The sequence below is a fragment of the Podarcis filfolensis genome, assembly GCF_964270895.1.
Source record: "Podarcis filfolensis genome assembly, chromosome: 14".
In the NCBI taxonomy this organism is placed as follows: domain Eukaryota; kingdom Metazoa; phylum Chordata; class Lepidosauria; order Squamata; family Lacertidae; genus Podarcis; species Podarcis filfolensis.
In genome coordinates, this window is record NC_139616.1 from 6,031,612 (window position 1) to 6,054,525 (window position 22,914).

General features: G+C 41.2%; 1 protein-coding gene across 7 annotated transcripts in view; it reads left to right on the forward strand.

Annotated features, from left to right (window-relative positions):
- The window catches only part of ZNF280D (zinc finger protein 280D), a 34,678-nt gene extending 11,988 nt beyond the window's left edge, over positions 1-22,690 (forward strand). For all 7 annotated transcript variants that reach the window (XM_083586167.1, XM_083586169.1, XM_083586165.1 and 4 more), the window contains 15 exons: positions 1,647-1,778; positions 4,245-4,348; positions 5,690-5,916; positions 6,509-6,666; positions 7,219-7,319; positions 7,419-7,565; positions 8,398-8,532; positions 9,490-9,788; positions 11,403-11,540; positions 13,533-13,595; positions 14,271-14,389; positions 14,483-14,519; positions 17,590-17,638; positions 18,645-18,709; positions 19,432-22,690. In XM_083586167.1, the coding sequence (XP_083442293.1) occupies positions 1,647-1,778; positions 4,245-4,348; positions 5,690-5,916; positions 6,509-6,666; positions 7,219-7,319; positions 7,419-7,565; positions 8,398-8,532; positions 9,490-9,788; positions 11,403-11,540; positions 13,533-13,595; positions 14,271-14,389; positions 14,483-14,519; positions 17,590-17,638; positions 18,645-18,709; positions 19,432-21,733 (4,076 nt within the window). In that variant the 3' untranslated portion in view covers positions 21,734-22,690. The remainder of the gene's footprint in view (positions 1-1,646; positions 1,779-4,244; positions 4,349-5,689; positions 5,917-6,508; positions 6,667-7,218; positions 7,320-7,418; positions 7,566-8,397; positions 8,533-9,489; positions 9,789-11,402; positions 11,541-13,532; positions 13,596-14,270; positions 14,390-14,482; positions 14,520-17,589; positions 17,639-18,644; positions 18,710-19,431) is intronic.
- Positions 22,691-22,914: the final 224 nt, after the last annotated feature.

Genomic DNA, 22,914 nt, shown 5'->3' on the forward strand with positions numbered 1-22,914 from the left:
GGCAAGTTGAAGATTTTATTACAAACATTTGAAGTTGTAAACAACGTGGGATCACTGTATCTAGCAGAACCCCTCTCCTGCCCCGGTACAGACCCAGCTGATACTTTAAGATCTTTTAAGAATACCCTTGCTGGTCATTCTGCATAGGCACCGGTTTAAGTTGCCATTTGGCAATTAGATTGTATACCTGAGTTTCTAACACTGCATCTGAGGCCCTTCTTTGTGTGCCTCCTCCATGGAAGGCCCGGGGGGCAACAACACAATACATTTTTTTCTGAAGCCGCTCCCTGTTTGTGAAGGCTCACCTGGCACCTTCGTTACATATCTTTAGGCACCAGGCAAAAACATTCCTCTTCGCCCAGGCCGTTGGCTAATTAAGCAGTCTGCAGCCTTTTAAACTGAAGGGTTTTTTGTTTAGTTTGTTATTAATGTTGTGTATTTTGTATTTTTATACTGTAAACAACCCTGTGAAACTCAAAGTGTGGTATATAAATTTAACAACGACAACAACAGTAAGGCAGGCTCCTGCAACCTCAGTATTGCTTTGAATTCTAGACATGGCTGAGAACTGGATATGGGCCTACTGGTGGAGGCTGAAGTAATCATGGTTACTGGATTAACTGGATTCAGCCCTTTGAGCCTTCTTGAAAGCATGAGGAGCTCCTGAATTTGTTACTGGATTGTTTCAGTGGGTAGGAGCAGGGGTGTTCCGCTCTGGGTGCCATTCCAAAGGGGGGGGGTGTCAAAATGCCGACACCCAATTGGCAGCACCTCGGACGAGCACCGTTCTGGGTGCTGGAGCAGGTTGCTCTGCCTCTGGGTAGGAACAGCTGCACCAACTTTTGTCTGGTGGGAAAAGTGCATCTCTCTTTGTAAAGCTCAGATCACAGCAGACTTTCACCTGGTGATAGCCTCCAAAACCTTGCAATGCCCTTTGCCTTGGACAGCCTTGGACTAGTCAGAAACTTCAGCTAGAGTTGAATGTAGCAGGCTGTCTCACAGTGGGGTAGTGGATAGAGCACATTTCAGTGAACTAGCACGTTAACTGGTTATGATTCAAGATGCTGGTTTTCACTTTTAAATTCCTAAAAAGCTTTGGATCAATGTTCTTGAAGCCTTGTTTCCTCCTTTCCTTGTTCTCTTGCATTGCATTGTGATCTTTTAAATCATCTGCTAGTGCCTGCTCAGTAAAAATAACAGTTTACCAAATTACGTGCTTCTGTCTTGAATAAACTCTTGATACATCTACTGATGCTGAATGGCATGTTTGTCCTAAAGCTAATAAAACAATCAAATTTAATTAATTCAAACAAATAACATTTTGCACAGTTGTTATGACTTGATAACTCTGCTCACAGTGACCTTGCAAAATACGGTTTTATGGGTTGTGCCATTTTTGTTGACGATTCTACTCATTTCTGGGATGCTGATTTCCTGCTCTAAGATAAATTAGTCAAGGTTAGAGGACTTTGACTCCTCCACAAAGGCAGTGATCCTCCTAATTCTACCACACCTTGAAGGACTCTGCAGCTTGAAGCAGCTGGAATCAGAGTATTGGAGAAGAAAACAAGTCAAGGCTTGCTTGGGTTGGTTTTAGCAATAGTATATTAAATTAAGACTTACTTAATTTTCAAAACTATTTGTAGGCCTGTCCAAGCGTCCTTCCACTTCTGAAGCTCACAGTATTAATCCAAAAAAGGCCAAGGCTGATGAGGCAGTTTCTGGAAGTGATTCACCTTCATTTATATCTCCAAATGACACATCATTGCTTCGGAAAGGTAGGGAAGCGTCTTATTGTCCCAGCTGTTACAGCATTTTCATGAAGAGACATATCAGAAATGTTTTTTAAAAACAGAACAGATGGTCTTTACAGGAAAAATTTAGTGTCATTACGTGATGCATTGGTGCGGCAACTTTCCCAGTCCAAGAAGAATTCCACAGTTTTTGGTGCAAAGAGTGACTGTAGAAACCTGGGGCATTGGACCTAGGAAGCCAGAGACAGGCAGGTACCACTCCCTTGCCCCAGGCAAAGGTGGGAGGCTTCCACAGAGAGGGCACCCCAACTGGGGATCCAGTGGCGTAGCATGGGTTTCTAGCACCCAGGGCGGGACAAGTGTTGCACCCCCTTGGTGGACTGGGCAGCTGGGGTGGAGGTGTACGCCAAGGGGTGCACACCCTGAGCTCTTGTGAACAGAACCTGTGAGGACCCAGCGGTAAGCAGTTCTCGGTGACCACTCCCTGAAACACAGATGGGAGCATTAAAATAAGCTACTTTCAAAACTTCTTTGTGGGAGGGGCTTGCTGGTGGCCTGTATGTCACTTTGCAGTCACTTTAGCACCATCCTCAGTTGAAAAAGCAACTCCAAAAACATCATTAAAAATGGGAGGGCAAAGGGCCTGGACATGCACCAAGGAGCTGTATGAGGTTGACATGGTGCCACATTGGGAACTCCAGGTATAAGGAGGCCATTTTGCCTAGAATACACCCCCCACACACACACACACAAATGTTGGCTGTTTCCCTAATATACTTACCTTGCATTCACATCCAGAGTACAGAAAAACAATGAGAGAAATATGCTTTTATAAGAGTGCCGTTTGAAGGTGCACGATGCAGTGTGATTTTCACTTAAGCTAAGGGTGAAACATCAGGGCTTAGATTGAAACATTTTAAATTTAGGCCATGCTGGAAATAGACAAACATGGCACAGAGCAAATGCCAGTATTCCACCAAGCTGCAGAGCAGAAAGAGAGATGGGGTGGTGGGGAAGAGGAAGGGAAGTGGCAAAGTTTTGACTGCTAGCCATGCAGCATAGCGCTTTTCTTTCTCTGCACAGATTTATACTTAAGGATTTGCTATGGTTAGGTTTCTTTTTTTAAAAAAAGCAAACAAACACAGGCAGGTTAGTGAAGGACTTCTCCTGCATTTATATATTTATTAAGCTTCAGGGGAAACTGAGTGTTGTTCAGTCAGGTTTGTTTGAACAGAAGAGAGTGCGGCCAGAGGCCATTCAGTGCAGGAAAGCAGTGTTGCTCCCACCACCTGCTTTCCCTACCGTTGCCTTTCATTTGCTCAGGGTGGGAAGTTGCTGCCACCCATTTGCCTCGCTTTCTCCCAGCACCCTGCTCTGATTCTGCCCCTTGATCTGGCATATCCCCGCCCCCCCCCCAATTACCTGCCTCCACGACTTTGCGAGGAAGCACAGGGGAAGCAAGACAGAACAGAAGCTCCTCACTCACTTGCAGCCTTCCCTTCAGCTCTAGGAATGACAGCTCTTCTGCTGCTATTAACCCTTGCAGAACTGAGCAGTAGGAACCTCTTTGCTGGTCCAGGCAGAGAGTGAGGAGAGGGACAAGGGACACTTGCGGGGTTTGCATTAATGAGGGAACCTGTCTTGGGGGTACCTGGAAGCACTTCTCTGAAACGTGTGCTGGGGCAATTGCCCCTCGCCCTCCCATGTTAAACCTCTCTTTGTGAATCCTTCTCTTTACAAGGAGTTGCTTGGTATCTACCCATCTTACCAAGCTTTAAAGATTGCACTTTAATCCTGTCAACTGTTTTATACCGTTTTTATGATTTTGTTCCTTTTAGTAATTTCTAGTTTATGTATTTCTATTTTAATTGCTTTATTTTTGCAAGGCACCCAGAGAATTGATTTATTTTTGCAAAGCACCCAGAGAATATAAAGTGTAAAAATACTTACAAATTTAAGAGTCTTGGAACATAGCAACTGATTTTGATAGCATGTAGAATGCAATTATTCTCTCAAAATTATCACCCTTTCAGAAGGCCCATGGATCTAAGCATTGCTGTGTTCGACCTAAGAGCTCTTGAAGCAGCAGGTCAAGCATAAATATAAGTCCAAAAAATAATTAGTTTACTTTTGCATATCTACATTAATTAGTGATAACACACTGACAGCCTGCAACAGAAAAGATTCTTTCCGTTTACCAAAACTACAGTTCTTGTGCCACTTGGGGAAATGTTTTGCTTGTTACAAGCAAGCTATCAAATGACTTACGTGTTGCCTTTTGAGGAATATGCACACAAAGAGAGGAGGCTTTTTTTTTTTAGAACAAATTATAATGTTATTGGTTATATATCTTACTTATCTGCTTTTGTTGGTGAACTCTGTATGTTTGTCATAGTTACTCAAGTGGTACATCATAAATTTGTAAATTTGAAGAAAGTGTCTGTTCAGAAGTGATAATTAAGTCATAGGGTGTACTTTTCATTTTTACAGGTATTGCTTCGAGCAATGTTAAACATGGAGCACCTTTTCCACAAGCATGTCCAAAGTGTAATATTCATTTCAATCTTTTGGAGCCATTAAAAAATCACATAAAGGTAAGGACGTGTTTTGGCAGAGGAAGGGGAACAAAATGAAATCATAGATGTGGCATTGAGTATTAATACGTTTTAAAGATGATAGAACTTCAGAGTTAATTATACTTAAGCATGTAATGGTTCTGGCTAGTTGCTGTTCTGTGGTGCTTTGAACATTATCCACTTTCAAAAGCAAATTTCATGCATACCTGTCAAGATGATAAAACAATTTTTTTTTTCTTTTTCTTTCCAGTAGCACCTTAAAGACCAACTAAGTTAGTAGTTAGTTAGTCAGATACTGTGTATCTGACGAAGTGTGCATGCACACGAAAGCTCATACCAAGAACTAACTTAGTTGGTCTTTAAGGTGCTACTGGAAAGAAAAAGAAAAAGAAAAAAAAAATTTGTTTTGACTATGGCAGACCAACACGGCTACCTTTCTGTGTCAAGATGATAAATAAGAATGGAAGAAGGGCCTGGCTGCTGAGTCGTGCCAAAGGCCCATCTAGCCAAGAACTCTGTTCTCCCTGAGGCCAACCATTGCCCTTTGTGAAAATCATGATTTTTGCTTTTAAAAAATAACTTCATTTTGCAAATTAATTTTTATGGCTGCTTGTGGTTTTCCCTGTGTGAAGAGCACTTTAAATGGCAGAATGTTCAGCTACAGCATTTTCTGTTTGCTGTGCTTGTTTCTATGTATGTTATTAAGGATATTGTAACTCTTAGAGAAAATACATATTAAATTAAGCTGACTAGTATAAGCCCTGTTAGTACAGAGTTAAAAAGAAGCCTGGGATTTATTGTATAAATGTGCAGAATTCTGTACAGCTTAGATCTGTTATTTAGTAGCCCCTTCCCTTGAAAACCATTCCAGCTTCGTTATAAATATATTATGAAGAGATCTTAAATTTTCTCTCTTGTTGCTTTTGATTCTTTGCATTGCTTCCTTATATGTACATCCTATAGAAGTCAAAGCTGGTGCCACTGTTATGTAATGCATAGTAAGCTAAAGATGCATTTTTATAACAGATGGTTTATGGAATTGGGGACTCCCATCAGTATTTATGCTAATCACATTTGGGTGGAATTAAGTACCCTTGATCTCAAGTTACAAAACTGTCACAATTCTAGGTGTGTTTCCTTAGAAGTTATCTGAAACCTGTGGCCCTTGCTTTGTTACAAATGTGTTAAAACTTCTGGCCCCACTTACATACATGCAACTTACCTGGGCTCAAAATATCAGGTATTGGGTTGGGAGGGGAGGGTTTACAAACATACTTTGTTAGGTTCTAGGCTATACTTCAGTTATTTTCTTTAAAAGAGAAAATGGTTTAGTTGTTCTTTAACTTGCTTCTCTTTCAGTATTGCTGTCCAGAAATGGCACATACCTTTCTGGGAATAACCCAAACAGACAGTTCAGGGACATCAACTAAAATGGCTGAAACTGAAAAAGGAAAACTGATCATGTTAGTTAATGACTTTTATTACGGCAAACATGAGGGTAACATCCAGCAGGTGCGTCAGGAGCAGAAGACACATACGACCTTCAAGTGTGCCAGCTGCATGAAGCTTCTCAAAAGCAATATCAGGTATTTTTATAGCCTGAAAAATGTATATGTGATAAAAACTTTGGGCCCAGGTTTGGCTAGTGTGTAGCTCACAGTGTCACTGTAAGACATCTATAGGTAGTGTTTTTCCCCTTTTTGTTTTTTTGTGCAAAGCTGATTTTACATTCTTTCACAAAATGGTGTTTTCCTAATGCTACACTCAGAACAGTCTGAAGATCATACTAGAGATTGAGAGTTGATCTTTGGGAGTCCTTTCATAAGAGAAATGTAATCCCTGGGAATGGGGGGGTGACAGTGTTTCTCGGAGAAGCTGCCCTATTTTTCATTTATAATCTTTGAGATCCCACTTGCACTAATCTGCTTGAAATGATAAATAGTGATAGCAGTGTATTTTAGGTTACTGTTTTTTCTATTTCCCTCTATTTCCTTCACGTGTTTGAGGAGCTTGCACAGAGGAAGGCACTGCAGTCCATTAAAGGGCATTTTAAAAAACATAATATGCTAAATATGTGTTTATGGCAGTGTCCTTAGCACCTGTCCAGCTTATTCATTAATGGTTTTTTTTTAAAAAAAAAAGTGTGGTCTGTTGAGCTGTTCTTTGTGTCGCTCCCAGGTTTATGAACCACATGAAGCATCACTTGGAGCTGGAGAAACAGAATAGTGAGAGTTGGGAAAGTCACACCACCTGTCAGCACTGCTACCGTCAGTTTCCAACACCTTTCCAACTCCAGTGCCACATCGAAAGCAGCCATACCCCTCATGAGTCATCGAGTAAGTTTCTCAGATGCTATGTCTTGTACAGCAGCCATTGGTCTAGATCAGGGGTAGTCAGCCTTTTTATACCTACCACCCACTAATGCATCTTTCTTGATGGTAAAAATTTCCTTACCACCCACCAGTGCTTGATGGGAGGAGGATTCAGCTTGTGATGTAGAACTCCCTACCGCCCACCTAGAATCCTGAAACACCCACTAGTGAGTGGTAGCGACCAGGTTGACGACTCCTGGTCTAGACGGCAGCCGTGCTATTTTGTCATGGTGGGGGCACATGCACTCTGCCCTAGTTGGGGCATGGGCATGCAGCAGCTCAAAGAGATATGGGATATTATGGTTAGAAATATTTGACTTTTGCAGCTTAAAAGCATTTCTACTTTTCATTGGGAGCAAAGTAATAGGCAAATATTTTTGCCACAGCATGATTTAAAAATTAGGCTGCCAAAAGACTTGAGAACTGTCCTTGGATTAATAGGCACCATCTACTTTGTCTTCCCCCGTGGTTCTGATTAAGAAAAAAAAGTTCACCTCTTTTTCTGCTCTTTTCTAGCTCTGTGTAAAATATGTGAACTATCTTTTGAAACCGAGCAAGTTCTTTTGCAGCACATGAAGGACAATCACAAGCCCGGGGAGATGCCCTACGTCTGCCAGGTACCTCAGAGCATCCTCCCCCTTGTGCATGGCTGTTTGTCAAAGACTTGTTTCTAAAGAATGTTGCTTCAAGGCAGTCCATCTCTTTTTCCATTCTAGGTGTGCAATTACAGATCATCAGCATTTTCAGATGTAGAAAAACACTTTCGAGCTGTTCATGAAAATACAAAGAGCCTGCTGTGCCCATTTTGCCTCAAAGTTATTAAACTTGGGGCACCATATATGCATCATTTCCTGAGACACCAGGTAAAAATACTTGATTATCTTTGGAGTACAAGCACTAGGCAAGAGGGATGTAAGATGTCTCTGCAGAAGCAACTAGTAGCTAATAAATTGTTAATCCCCCCCCAAAGGCCTGATCTTCTATAAGTTATGGTAACAATAGAGCTTAGAGCCTTATCCACAATAAACATTTGTTGACCATTAGCATACTTGAGAAAAGTTCAGCTACGTTCACAAAGCTCCAGATGTCAATTTAAAGTTGAATATGGCTAATGCAAAGGGTTTTTTTTTAAAAAAAAATGTTTCCAAGGTGAGATGGTGGCAGACAGAACTTGGAAGAAGTGTTTGATAGTAGGAATGGATGGTGCCTTAACCTATACTGTTTTCTTGCAAAAGTTTGGTTTAAGGAGCTGGAAACTATATGCTGTATCCAACATTCTGTGTCTGCTAGTGTGATTGTGAGTTTTAATCCTGCCTAACAGGAATCCAGTGCAACAGTTGTGCTAGTAGAAACTCACTATGCCGCGCATTGCTGGTAACTTGGTGCCTTCTTTGGGGCAGCAAGGTTCCCTTGGTGCAAACATTTCACTAGTGGAACAAGTGTACTTAACATCACATTCAATACAACCTTATGTGATGGTGTGTAATTAATGTGAATTGTTTGTGATTATTTTCTATCAATAACTTAGTACAGGATTTTGTTGATACTGAATACAGTTAGTCCTTTATTGCTTGCAGCCACTGCTCATCACTTTTGTACTGTTTATGTTTTTGAAACCTCCTGGAATGTTAAGCTTCTATTATCCATTTCATCAGTATGTTTTGGCTTAAATATATTTTTCTTTTTTAAAAAAAGAAAAAGGGAGTACATCGCTGTACCAAGTGTAGACTCCAGTTCTTGACATGCAAAGAAAAAATGGATCACAAATCTCAGCATCACCGGACATTTAAAAAACCTGCTCAGTTAGAGGGATTGCCTCCAGGAACCAAAGTAAGCTTAAAGCATCATGTAATGTTTATTCTGAAAAAATGGCTACAGGGAAATGGCAGGAGAGAGTGATGTGTGTTCATGTGTGTTCCCCACTGCTGCTGGGGTTTTTTGTGGGGAGGGGACTTGAAAATCATTCTAAGGCTCTCTAGAGACTTGTAAAAGGGTTCAACTCTAGGCACCTTTTAACAACATTTAAAACCTTCCTGGGACTCAGATTTAAATCTGCAGCAGACAGGGGGTCTTCTTTGTGGTGGCACCTGTTCTGTTCTCCTGGATTTGCAGAAGTTCAGTCCTGCTTGGGTTGCCTGACGTGACCTTAGGTGGGTGACCAGCTACAAATAAATTTGGACATACACTATGCAAAACAGATAGTTTCAGCCATCACGGACCCTTTAATGGATTTCCCCTTGCTGTGTTTGTGTGCTTTATACGAATAGGTGGGAGGGGAGTTTGCACATAGGCATGTGTGTGTTCGTCATTGCTTTACTGTGCAGTGGCGTAGCGTCGGTTGTCAGCACCCGGGGCAAGGCAAGTAATTTGCGCCCCCTAACCCGTGGATTTGCGCCCCCTAACCCGTGGATTTGCGCCCCCTAACCCATGGATTTGCCCTAACCCCAGATGTTGCGCCCAGTGCGGCCCGCCCCCCCTGCACCCCCCACGCTACGCCACTGTTACTGTGTATTGCAGCACAGGCTCTAGCTGTGATTGGATGGGCACTGATCTCATGGTGGGCACACTGCTAGCCATTGCCTCTGACAAAGTAGTCTGAGGGTTACAATAACAGAATTGTAGCATTGGCAGGTACACCAAGGGTCATTTATTCCAGCCCCCTGCAGTGTAGCTTTCTCAGAACTGCTCAGCCTCGTGCCCTCCATGCACTCTTCTTGCAAGTCTTTTCAGCAAGACAAATGATTGCCATTCATTTAGGAGAGAGTTAACCGGGTCTCATCTTTCTAGGTTACCATCAGAGCTTCTGCTGGATCTCTTCAGCCTGGATCAGCAACTGCATCTCCTGTCATCCCAAGTGCGTCTACTTTACACTTGTCCACCAGTGCAGCTAAAGTGACAAATGCTAAAACGACTCAGAACAAAACGAATGCAAATAAAGTAAAGCCAAAATTGAAGCCATTGAGCGTACAGAAAAAGCAAGGTCTGGGGACCACCCACAATAACAGTAGCAGCAGCAGCAGCAGTAGCAGTGCCGGCGGCAGCAAAAGAAACAATAAAATTGCAAATACAGCATTAAATAATCTAAGGTAAGTCTTCTGGTAGCTTTCCAGAGTGTAGTTTTGAATGTTAACTGGTTGGAATAAAAAAGGAAATAGAATTTGAGTTCTTCTGAATCAATAGAATGGTAACAAGATTAATTTTGACTGGAATGGCCAACTGTTTGGGCCTTGTTCAGTGGGTGGGAATGTTCTGATCATTAAAGAGGGTTGGCGGTGCAAGTGTCACTTGGATCAGCTTCCTAGTATAAGGGTTACCTTTCTCCCAAATAGGACCTTTATAGAGGCAGCAGTTTAAGTAGGACTTTTTTTCAATAGATCAGCTTAAGGACTACAAGTAACATCAGTATGTTTTTTCTTAAATTGTGTAGGTTTTTAAACTTAAGGGCTATCTGCTTTCCAACACTTAGTGACAGCAGATAGCCTAATGCGGACCTTCTAGGATACACAGTAGGCTTAACTGAGCCAGCCTAAGACGGGCTGGCACTGGTTCCTTTAAATTCCCAAAGCTTCCCCACTCTGCTCCTTTCTTTTGCTGTGACTGACTAAATAACCATGGCTATAAAAGTGTGTGCACAAGAGAGACTCTTTGCCCAAGAGCATGTGCCTCTGTAGGGAGACATTATTGGCATGGAGAGATGCAGTGAGATAGAATCAGAGTTGTTGAGTTCCAAGTGTCATCTAGTCCAACCCCCTGAAAGGAATCACAATCTCTTTGTTCCACTGTCAAACAGCTCTTACCATCAGAAAGTGCTTCTTGATGCTTAGTTAGAATTTCCTTTCTTATAACTTTTGCAGCCACTGATTTGCATCCAACCCTTTGGAGCAGCAGAAAACAAGCTTGCCTCATCTTCCATGTAACGGCCCTTTAGATATTTGAAGATGGTTATCATATCTCCTCTCAGCCCGCTATTATCCAGGCTAAACTTACCCAACTCCCTCAGCCATTCCTCATAAGACTTGGTTTCCAGACCCTTGATAACCTTGGTCACTCTTATCTGCACACGTTCCAGCGTATCAATATCCTTCATAAATTGTGGTGTCCGGAACTGGACACAGGACTCCAAGTGGGGTCTGATCATAGTCTTGTATTGGTTTTCAGCTATAGTAGCAGTAAAAACTCTGCAGATAAAAGACATTTGCAGTAAAAACAGTCTCGGGCATGTGCCTGAGCTGGAGCCAAGTGGAGGGCGCCTCTGCCCCATCGCTGATAAAAGCAAGAGAGAGGAAGATGTTCATATGAAGAACCTTTGACAGTTGCAACCTGTGTACACATTTACAAACCTTTTCCACTGCTTGCAGTTGGTTAAGCATTGCAAACCTGTTTGCCCAGTATCCATAAGGCCTTGAAGTAAAGGCTATTTTCAGAATGCCATGTGCCCCTTGGAGCTTCTCCCATCAGCTTCCCAGCTGCCCTTCCCACTTCGTCCCCTTGTGTCACATTGACTCCCACCCTGGGAGGTCCTCTGGAAAGCCTCTTTCTAAAGATTGGGCGACGTTATAAAGCGGAATTCAAAAGCCAGATTCTTTTTCTCCAGGCCAGTGATACTAACTAAGCAATCTTTTCTGAAAATAATGATTTGAAACGGGAACTTAACTTTTTTCTTAATACTGCATACTAATTTTGACATTGGTTCATTTTAGATGCCCGAATATTCAGAAGTGCATTGAGTGTTATTCTGATATAAGGACATTCGCCAGCCACTTTCCAGCCTATGTTCGCTGTAGTTTATGCAGATACAGCACTAGCTGCAGTAAAGCCTACGTGAATCACATGATGAGGTAGGAAATCTTCAGCTTCAAGTTGTTAAATGATGTCCGTAGTTTGTTTCTGTTCTGGTAGATTTCTGGTCTTTTTTATATTGCAGCAAGTCTGTGCCTCAGTGCAACCCTAACACCGCCTCCCCTTGTGTGGGCACTGACCCTAACCAGGATTACTCCTGGGTAGGTTTCCCCCTTAAAAAGTATTTGAAACCTGCTTGTTGGTGGTTGGAAGCCTGGTTAGCGTTCAGTGTGGTTAAAGCTGAGGCTGGGGGCTTGTGCTCAGGGAGAGAAGAGGCAGGCAAGGAGCATACTGTCTCTCAGCCAGTGCTATACTGCAATGCCACAGCTGCATTAATGGAAGATTGGGGCTCTGCATGGCTTTAGTGTCCTCTGTTCCATGGTTTATAAATTAGCATTTTATGCCTTTTTTTAAAAATGCTAGGCTGCTTTCTTCCACTAAGGAACTCAAAGCAGATTACAGTGTAAAAATAGAAAAATAATCAAAGCAATATCAGAGCAGCAAAATAAAATTCTGTAATAAAATCAGTAGTCAGAAAAGCAGTGAAGAAAATCCAGCTCATCAGAAGTAAAAAAGAAACCTCAGTTGGTTTAGCCTTCCCCAGAGATCTCTTCAAAGAATCAGGTTCTCACCTGGTTCTGGAAGGCCTTCCTAGGGAGAGCATTCTGAAGCATTGATGCCACAACTGAAAAAGCTCCTGTTCCTTGTGCCCATTTTAAAAAATTCAGGTTTCGACCTAGAGCATATGGGTGAACAGGGTGCTTGAAGGCCAAAATTTACTCCCATTTCAAAGAGGGAAAACTTCCTCCATGTGAACATACTTACTGAAGTGAAGGCACTTTAACATTTCCCAGACATTTTTAAAAGTATTGCCATTTTAACATGCTACAATTTGTTATATTTTAGATTTTTGTAAACCCACCCTGGAAGCACTGCTGAAGGCAGTGGATAAAAATATTTTACTTATTTTGTTCAATCATTCAGAATATTTACATCTTGCTCTTTAACCCCAAGCAGTTCTCAAAAGCAGATTACAAAAGATTCTCAAAATTTGGCCACACTCAGATCTGGTACAGGAACAACAATTACTTGGTATGTCTTTGGAACCAAGATAGTCGAGCTTATTATTCTTTCCTGCTGTTGCAACCAGGGAGCAGCTGCTACCAAAAACTTGTGAAACAAAAGAGAAGAGGCTGGCCAAAAGGGTCTCATTCTTGTTTCTTCCTGACAGTAGGCATCTCGAGAAAGGGGGCTGAGCCAGTGTCACTGGTTCCTGTCTATGATGGAACATATTTAAAATAAATAGGTGCCTCACATCAAAAAGTAGACCTCCCAGGAGAGGTTGTTGAAGAAGATTAATCTCAGATGGACTCTCCTTTCAGTCTTAAAGGTAGAAACAAATATAGAGACTAGGAAAACATATAGGTAAGACAGCTGCCTGTTGTTGTTTTTGTTTATATAAACCAATTTAAATTAAAGCAAAACAAAAATAGCATTGCCCTTTAGCTGTTATGTTTCTTCTAGCAGCTCTGGTCACGTGGACTTTACAGGGAAGCGGAAGCCCTGTAGAAGCCTCTGTGGCTTACTCTATGTATCACTGGTGTAGCTTTGACAAGCAAAGCAAGAGATGCTATTTCTGGTAATGTATTGAGTTGTAGGAAGATAGATTTGGATCCAAGGAACCTGTTCCACACACTTTCCTTTGTATGGGTAGGATTGCCAATTTCCCCCTCCTTCTGCTCTCCTCTCAAAAGTTGCTCTGGAGGAATCTCCGGTTCTTAACAGAGGTGGCTGAAATCAGTGGCACACCCTCCTTCACTAGTAGAAGCATCTCCCAGTCATGCAGCAGAATCTTTGGGCTCAAGAATGACTAGACATCTGCTTGTTTTTATACCTTAGATAGCAGTCTTATTGTTTAATGTTGCATTATATGATATTGGGTGGGGGCATTTCTTTAGGAAGTCCATTTCAGCTATTTTATTATCTTGTAGTTTTCACAGTGCTCGACAAAGTAAACGATTTTGGATTTATAAGACTCATTCAGAAGATCTGAGGTAACCATCTCCTTTTTCTTTTTTAAGGTGTACATTTTTTTTCAACATGTATCACAGTCCTTGGATATGTCCCGCTGTGTCTAATGAGGCTTTCTCCCCAAGTGTATTTTAGATTGCAATTTCAGTTACTGTTGAATTGGATTTAAGATGTGTGCATGTTATCTAGATTCCATCTAACTTTTATTTCTTATATAAAGCTTTGTTTTCAGAATGCAAAGCTTTCTTCATAAAATGAGACAACCCTAAACTAATATCCAAGCCAAAATTCTTGATTTTTCTGATGTTCTGAGATGTGATACTGATTCTTTTGTTTGTTAAATTTTGCTCATCATCATGATTTGTTGTTTTGAATCCATTTTTCCACATACAAGCAGTTTCACATATCCAGAAGTTATAAGGAAAACCATCAAGGGAGGGGCGGGCACTGATAACTTTGCTTACCGAAAAAAGTACAACCTTTCCTTCTGTAGTCTTGTTCTTTCCAATAATATTATTCATATATGCAATGCTTATGAGAAATTCTTGGAATGAACATGTGTACCAGCTAGTATATAATGAATTTTACTTATATATTAGTCCAGTGCATAGTTGACTTCACATGACATGGTCAGAAGAAGCTTTTTGTAACCTTTTGCCTCCCTTGCACTCAGGGTTACTTCTTCCTTTTTCTCCTAGGGGTGTTACTCTTGTTTGTCTTAATTGTGAGTTCCTGACTGATGCTTCCGGCTTGGATAATATGGCTACGCACTTGAACGAAAACCTTACTCATACTTGTCAAGTGATTATCGAAAATGGTATGTGGCTCATGTACCTCTGACATAAGCCAGATGTTAGCCTGTTGTCTTTTTGTTGTTTTTTAACACTACTGATCTTCTCTTTAATTCCAGTTCCCTCGGACTACCTGGTTGCCGACAACCTTTCTCAGTAAGTTTCTGAGATTAGTTTGTTTGTCAGTTGGGTGGTTGTGTTGATGGTCTTCCAGCATAGAAACAAAGAGTAGATACCTGTTCTATGATACAGAAGCAAGTTTGGTTGTACTCCAGATAAAAAAATGCAAATTCCCTTTTAAATATTTTTATTAAGCTTTATTACATACACACAAAGGCCAGGATAAAAAAACCCACGCAATTTGGTTCAAGTGTTTTTGGGGACTTGAGGTTTATGTTTTACGAATAGTAGCCCCCAATACTGTGTGTCAAGCCATATTTGAAGCATATGTGTTTGAGTGTGTGTATGATAGTGAGTTGTTCACGGGGGGGGGGGGGTGTTAAATCTCTGCTTAGCATCCCTGAAGTGCCTTATTTTGGAATCACAACCCAAGTCTAATTACAGTGCATTGCCTAATAAGTTGTAGTGTTCTGATGCATCCTTATTAATGAGGAAGCAGCCACCCAAGCCAGTGGAGTTCCTCTGCATCAGGCCAAAGGGGGCCCATCTAATTCAGCCTCCTCTTTCCCAGAGTGGCCAAACCTGATGCCCCAAAAGGGCCTCTCAAAGCAGGACACAAAGGCAGCAGCCCTTCTCTGCTGCTGCCCCCACCATCCACAATTGGCATTCAGGGTACACCGTCTCCGAATCTGGCGTTTCTGCCAGCAATCGTAACAGTTGATAAAGCTCTTCTTCATGATTTGTCTAAATCCACCTTTAAAACCATCTGAGCGAAACTGTTAGCCACCTTCCTATCTTGTGATAGTGAGTCCCAAAAGCATATTGTGCTTTGTATGAAGAAGTAGTTTGCTGTTGTCGAGCCTAGCCTGAGCCTGTTGCTGGTTGTTCAAATGCGTTCTGTTACACCCTGTTAAAAAACGAGTTCCCACCTATTTCCCGTAGTTCTAACCTGTTTGAGGGATGTGAAATTTACCATTGTTGCAGCAGCTTGTATTCTTATTTAGTTGGTCAAATTAAATATGTTTAGTGTCTCCCATATACAGATTTTTTTAAATTTTATTTTTGCTGTGTCAGACAAGTTTTAACATAAGACAGTTTATCATACTTTTTTTTCAACCACAGTAACAAATTATCAACCTTCAATGTAAATAAAACAATATTTTCTGTATGCTGCATCTCTGGACCAGCTGCTGGCACAGATAAAAGCCTGTTTCTCCTTTCTGAGTATCAGTTGCATTTGGCAGTTCAGGTTCCTCACAAAACTGATATATAGCAATGCAAGAAAAGGAAGTCTCTTTTCTCTGGTCACTTTCAGTAACAGTATTGATTGTAAAAGTTCCCTCCCCTTCCATATGGCTTTGACATAACATGTTTTGCACATGGTGGGTTGTTTTCCCCGCACTACGTAGTAGAAACAATAAGCATGTTTCACAATATACAATGTTTCACAATATAAATATGATTTTCATGTTCTGCAGATATTTTTAACATGTAATGCTGGTTCTATGTAGTATTTTAAACTCATCAGTAAGACATTACAAGAAGTTAGATGTACTTTTAAATATATGCTTTTAAGGCCAATCCTATGAGGAATCTTTTGATAATTGTCAAATGGTTGCTAATGACATACATCCTTTTAAAGTTACAAAAAATGGAATGAGTTATGTCAGCCTGTTAGCACTGGCTCTCGCCCTCATAATTAAACACATGCAGCTCCTTATTATGCCAAGTACCTTGTATGTTGCTGCAGCCTTAGTAGGGTCATTAATCATTTAATTCATGATTAATAACATTTCTACCCGGGTGTAAGAGGTGCAGTTCCATACTTCAGCAGATTAAAATTCACTTCAGTGCCACATCAACAAAGAAGATACAATCACCAGAAATTTCTTTAAACAAAAGCCTTTGAAAGGTTAAATTGTACGTTAAAAATCACGAGTCCACAAGGTTTTATAGGAGAGGTGCACTTCTTGCTCTTTCTGCAGTAGAGTTGTTCTAGCATAAAATATAAAAATCAATCATGGTGATGTGATAAGTTGCTTGTTTATTGTGGTTTAGAAGTCAGTACATTTAAATAATGTATAACTAATGAAGCATGCCCTGGGGAAATATTTGCAGAAAAATCTACCCTTTAATGATAGATTGAGGTCTATATTTATCAGCAAACACTACAGAAAAGCCCTTCATTGCGGTACAAAAATGCAGAGTTATGGCTGGAAGACTTTTTCCATGAACATCTCAGTTAAAAATAGGCAGGGAAATGGGAGCCCATTCTTTCCACAGAAGGGCAAATCTGTGAACTTTTAGGTATGCATTTTGCTAATAATTTAGTTCAGGAATGGCAACAACCTTGCAGTTCAGAAAGTGCAGTTGCTGGGCATTAGTGCTTTACAGAATGCAGAGGCAAAAGAAATGCAGGCCTTGCCCAAGAAGCTGAGTCTAACCTAGGTGTGAACAGGAGCTGCCATGCTGGTTGCTCACATGTTGGTCCCATTTCTATATAATTGGGTGGGATTAAACAAGCCTGGCTGCTCCCGTCAGATTTTGTTCAGCCCCAAAGCTGAATGGGAAAAACAGCAGAGGGGAGTGGAATTTCCTCTTAAATTGAAATTAATTTACTTAATTTCAGCAACTCATACCTTATCCTTCTATTCCAATAGCAGCACTCGTGGTGACTTACAAAAGAAAAAATAATAAAAATTTGACCAACAATAGACTATTAAACTGAGACAAGCATCACAGATGAAAATGCATTATGCCGCAGAGTTATCTGCTAAACCTTTTTGAAGTTGGCACACCAAATTCCTAACAAACAACTACCCGGAACAAGCTGGTGAAGAGTAGAGAGGTGGGGCCAAGTGGGCCTCTCTTTTCAGGTAGTTCCACAACCTGCATGCAGAATGTTGTAGATGGAACTTGCAAGGAGTAAAACAGCCAGATTTCTCCTTGAGCTATTGTTTCATTAGGGAAGGAGGAAAGCAATGACTCACAGTGGAGATTTCAGAATAGTTGAAAATCTTAAATGTGTGTTAGTATTAATTTCCTGGACTTTAACATTGATGATAATATGCTGTCTGAGAATAACAGATGTTGTTTCATTCTTTAGCCTGGTTAGTGATGCATCATTGAACAGTGGAAGTGAAGAAACATCCCAGGTAGTGTACATTTCTGTTCTCAACCTTTTGAACTGGCATGCTCCTAGAGTGTATTTAGAAGTGTGTGTGTTTGTGTGTGTGTAGCTTTATTTTTATTTATCTGCAGCATAATAATCTCCAGTGTGTATATATTCGTTGTTCAAACCTGAATTTAGATTTTCAGAATGGTAGGTTTCATAACTAAAAAATATTTAGTGGTCTATTAAGCCAACTTTCAATAGGGGAACTGCTACTTTCCTGTGTGTATGTAGTGTGATATTAACGCTTGAACTATTTGGCATGTATAGTGAAAAAAGTATGCCCATATCCCAGATGGGCCCTGGCCACATGGGTGGGGAGCAGAAGTTGCCACAGCACATCCACACTCTGCAGAAAGCTCTCTTTTAAATTAAGATATCTCAAATAGAGCAGGTGAGCAAGGTGGGCTAGCAATGTGCTTTTATCATTGGAAAGCTTAGGGTGTTACTGGCTTTCCTGAGTGAAGGAAATCTGAAGAACTTGCACTGCTGGGGTTCCTTAAATCTACAGGGCTAAGTGATATTTTGCAAGCAGGTCTAGTAATACCTTGTGTTCCTTAACCTGCATGAGGCATGGCATGCCTCCATCTGGTAAGCCCAACTCCTGAGAGGCCATGTCCCCCTTTCCTCTTTTGCTACAGTTCCTTCCCTCCCCTCCCAGCCAGAAAAAAATGGTTCTCTTTCTGATTCTGTCCTTGCCACAGATTTTGGGCCTGTGTGATTGCCAGTTATCTGTGCATGTCCCCACTGCTTCCTTCTTCATCTTCTCATTTACCACAGCTCTAGACTCATAATTACAAGAGCTTCTGGGATCCCAGTTGTTCTACAGGGGTTTCCTCCTAGATTCGTGTATGCAATCTTGTTAGATATTCACGCAAGGTCACTCTTCATTGAGAGCCCAGATCATCTTTTGGAAACCCTCATTTCTCCTTAGCAATACCTAAAATTCACTGCATTGCACTGTAAAAATAATATTGTGTATTTTTCAGAAAATTCCAAGGCTCAGTGCACCTGAAGAGCAAAAAGAGCAAGAAGAAACATCCATCTCTGCAAGGTAAATATAAGCACTGTGCCTTCTCACAAGGTAAAGTGAATCCAATATATTGCAGTTCCAAACTGATCTCCAAATTAAGTATCCCATGTGGGAACTTGCAACAACCTTTTGCAGTTTATAATGCTGCTTTTCTTCTTCATGGTTCCAGAAAGTCATGTCCTTTTTCAGGGTAATCTACTCCTTTCTCTTGGTTTATTCTTTCCCTTCTCTATCCTGCCTCCTGCCAAAAATGAAGAGAAAAGAAAGCAAAACATTCCATGCCTTCTCAGCATGATCAGTCCTAATTTAGTTGTTTTGTGTTGTTGTTGTCGTCATCGTCCCCCTATGCTTGGACTCCCTCATGCTTGTTCATGGATGGTGCCTTTTTGTCTACATAAGAATCAGCACTCAGAGGGTTGAGTTGGCTCTTGGTTTATAAGACTGCCTGAGCTGATGTCTCTCACCTTGTAACTTGTTTTTAAGGTTGGGGCCTGAGCATATTTTAGAGAGAGAGAGAGAGAGAGAGAGAAATAAGTTTTAAAGTCTATCTCTTCCCCTCCTTCATTTTCTTTTCTATGTCTTAATGCACAATAATGGACAAAGTGGGGTAGATTTATCCCAAGGTTTGTATAGTAAGGGAGGAATTATTTAATTTCAAGGGTTGTTTTTTTTTTAAAGGCACTACTAAAATATAAGCAGTATGTTTTCTTAAAGTACTAAACTGTTGGATTTGCTTTTTTCAGCCCAGAAATAGAACACACTACAGAAGAAACAGATAAAGACCATCTGGAAAATCAAAGCGATGAAGCTGCTTTAGAAGTTGAGTGTGAAGAAAGTAAACTGCCTGTTCTAGAAAACAGCCTTGGTTCAGAGCTTCAGGCCTGCTCAAATGACTTCACAGGCTCTGTAGATGGGGGAGAGACAGAGGGCCTTGGAAACCAAAGGGATGGAAGCCCTTTCACAGCTGAGTTCAAAGAAAAGATACCTCCATGTCCAGAAAACACTACTGGCCCAGTGTTCCAAGCATGCTCAAAAGATTCTTTGGGAGAAGGGAACTCAGATGACCTTGCAAATCAAGGTGATGAAGAAGGTTCTTTAGCTGCTGAGTGTGAAGAAAATCCAACATCTCCGGTTTTAGAAAACTCAAATAACCCAATAAACCCTGCAGAAAAAACAGACACAGAGAGCTTTATAAATCAAGGTGATGAAGGTCCTCTACCTGCTGCTTGTGTAGAAAATATGCCTATGTCACCCATGGAAGACTCCTCCATTTCAGAACATAATAGTTGTTCAAAAGGCTCTACAGAAGAAGGGGACCTTGCGGTTGACCTTGCAAATCAAGGAGATGAAGGTCCTCTAGCTGCAGGATGTGAAGAAAGCACACTGCCTTTGGTTCTAGAAAACTCCTCTGGTTCAGGACTTGACTCAGCCAGCTCAAATGATCCTGCAAAAGAAGAGGACACAGGTGCCCTTGCAAATCAAACTGATGGTCTTCTAGCTGCTGCTGCTTGTGTAGAAAATATACCTGTGTCACCCATGGAAGACTCCTCCATTTCAGAACATCATAGTTGTTCAAAAGGCTCTACGGGAGAAGGGGACCTTGCGGTTGACCTTGCAAATCAAGGAGATGAAGGTCCTCTAGTTGCAGGGTGTGAAGAAGGCACACTGCCTTTGGTTCTAGAAAACTCCTCTGGTTCAGGACTTGACTCAGCCAGCTCAAATGATGCTGCAAAAGAAGAGGACACAGGTGCCATTGCAAATCAAACTGATGAAGGCCTTCCTGCTGCTGCTTGTGTAGAAAATATGCCTATGTCACCCATGGAAGACTCCTCCATTTCAGAACATCATACTTGTTCAAAAGGCTCTGCAGGAGAAGGGGACCCTGCAATTGACCTTGCAAATCAAGGAGATGAAGCTCCTTTAGTGGCCAAATGCAAAGAAGAGAAATCTCCATGTCTAGAAAACATTTCTGATCCAGGGTTTCAAGCCTGCTCAAAAGACGGTTCAGGACAAGGAGAGACAGGTAACCTTGCAAATCAAGATGTTGAAGAAAATCCATTGCCTTCGGTTCTTGCAAATCAAGAAGTTAAAGAAAATCTATTGCCTTCAGTTCTAGAAAACTCCAAGTCAGAATTTGCAGCCTCCTCAAATGACTCCATAGACCCTGCGAGCAAAGACACAGAAGGCAGCCTTGCAAATCAGGACAGTGAATGTTATTCAGCAGCTGAGTGTGAAGAAAGTACATCGACTTTGGTTCAAGGAAACCTCTCTGGTTCAGGACTCTCAGACTGGTCAAATGATCCCATAGATCCTATGGAAGATGAAGATGCAGAGACTCCTGCAAATCAAAGTGATGAAGGTTTAGCTGCCAAGTGTAAAGAAAGTCCATCAGCTGGAGAAGAATCCTCCGTTTTAGAACCCCATGTCTGTGCAAAAGGCTCTGCAGAAGATGCTTCAAAGGACCATCTTGAAAATCAAACTGATGAGCATGAAGAAAGTACTTCTGTATCAGCTGTGAAAGACTCCTGTTCAGGATCCCAAGCCAGTTCAACTGAGACCTCTTGTGAAAGGACAGAATCTGATGATTTGGGTAATGGTGATCAGATAGAAGAAGGAAAATCCCCGAAAGCTTCAGATAATAAAACCAACTCTTTCCAAAGTTCAAAGGATGCAGTCTCTGCTGCCGAGACAAAGGTGGCTGATTTGGATGAAGCTGAGCTAGAAGGCATAAATTCTGACCACTCAAAATTGGCATCTGATGAAGAAGATGTCAGTTTTGAACAGTTTCTGAGGAGAAGTGAACCTGAATCTGTGAAGTCTGATGCGAGTGAGCAAGGCAGTGTTCATCTGGAACCTCTGACACCATCAGAGGTCCTTGAATATGAAGCTACAGAGATTCTCCAGAAAGGTGGCGTTCCACCTTCAGCAAAGAAGGCTGAGCCAGGTTCTGAACTAGAGGATTCTGCTGATTCCGGAGAGAGCAGCCCTGCTAGCCGTGTGGAGTCACCAGTAAGCCAGGCAGAAGAGAGTGATGAAGCAAGCTGAAGCAGAATATTTGCATCACTTTGATCCAATTGTTGTGTATACTCTTACAGGTGCCAATTGGGAAAGAAAGCGGGGTAACAGAACCATGGACTATGTAATACTGCCAAAGCTCAGCAGTGACAAATGAGATATTAGACCCTCTGATATGAAAGAGCGATCAGAAGCCAGAACCATTGCCTGCAGTGACCCAACCCGTGAAGCCAAGAGGGAGACATGTTATTTATTTGATTCAAAGTAAGATCCCGACAGGGGCCACAGTCTTTGTAGTACTTGGGGTACCGGTGTTTCTCTATAAAGGGCATTTGATCCACCGTCGCTTGGGTTTGATGTTGCATTCCTGTCCCATCAAGTCATGCTAGGAAGGAAACTGTGTGAAGGTCTGGCACCTCAGGATTGATGTGATCTTACACGATAATAAGCTTACCTTAAACTTTCAGTGAAAGTGGAATTATTATTAAAAAAGTAAATATAGTTGTGAGTTTCCCAGTGTGCAAGGTGTGCAGAAACCTGACACTTTACTTGTTTGAAATAGGGCATGTGGTGGCCTCTGTGTCTTCATTTTATTTTTATTTTTGTTAATTGGCAGCAGGCCCCCAAAACACAAGGTGGGTGGGAAGAGTTAAAAAACTAATATGGAAATGTGTAAACTGTTAGAAAAAGAATAGGACCTGAGAGGCATTGATACACTCTTAGTTGAAATTTATGTAAAACAAGCAAAGGGGTGGGGGTGGGGGGTGGCATGAAAATCATTTTTATACATAGTTAGGTTAAGGAATGTGTGTGACATCATTTAGAGTAGCTTGCCTTTTAAGTATTAAACTGAATTAAGTGCTCTATATGAACCTTTTCAGAAAGTGATTTTGAACTTGTTGAGAATTGTTTTCAATGAACATAAATGTTTTGAACTTCTGTTAGGACACCAATGTACATATTTTGGATTAAATATTTGCAAGAAAATATGATGAATTATTTTGTTGTTCATGTGTGTGTTTTTATTAATCACTTTGCTAGCTTGTGTTTTGCTCACATTTCTTTTATTACCCCCAGGCTATTATTAAACTGTTTTGCATCTCCTACCCAGAATTACTGAAGGAAAACCATGTTTAAATAGTTAAAAGACCTTAAACGACACCCCGGACTGCAACGAAATGTGAATGTATCATAGGAACAGTGTTCAGTTT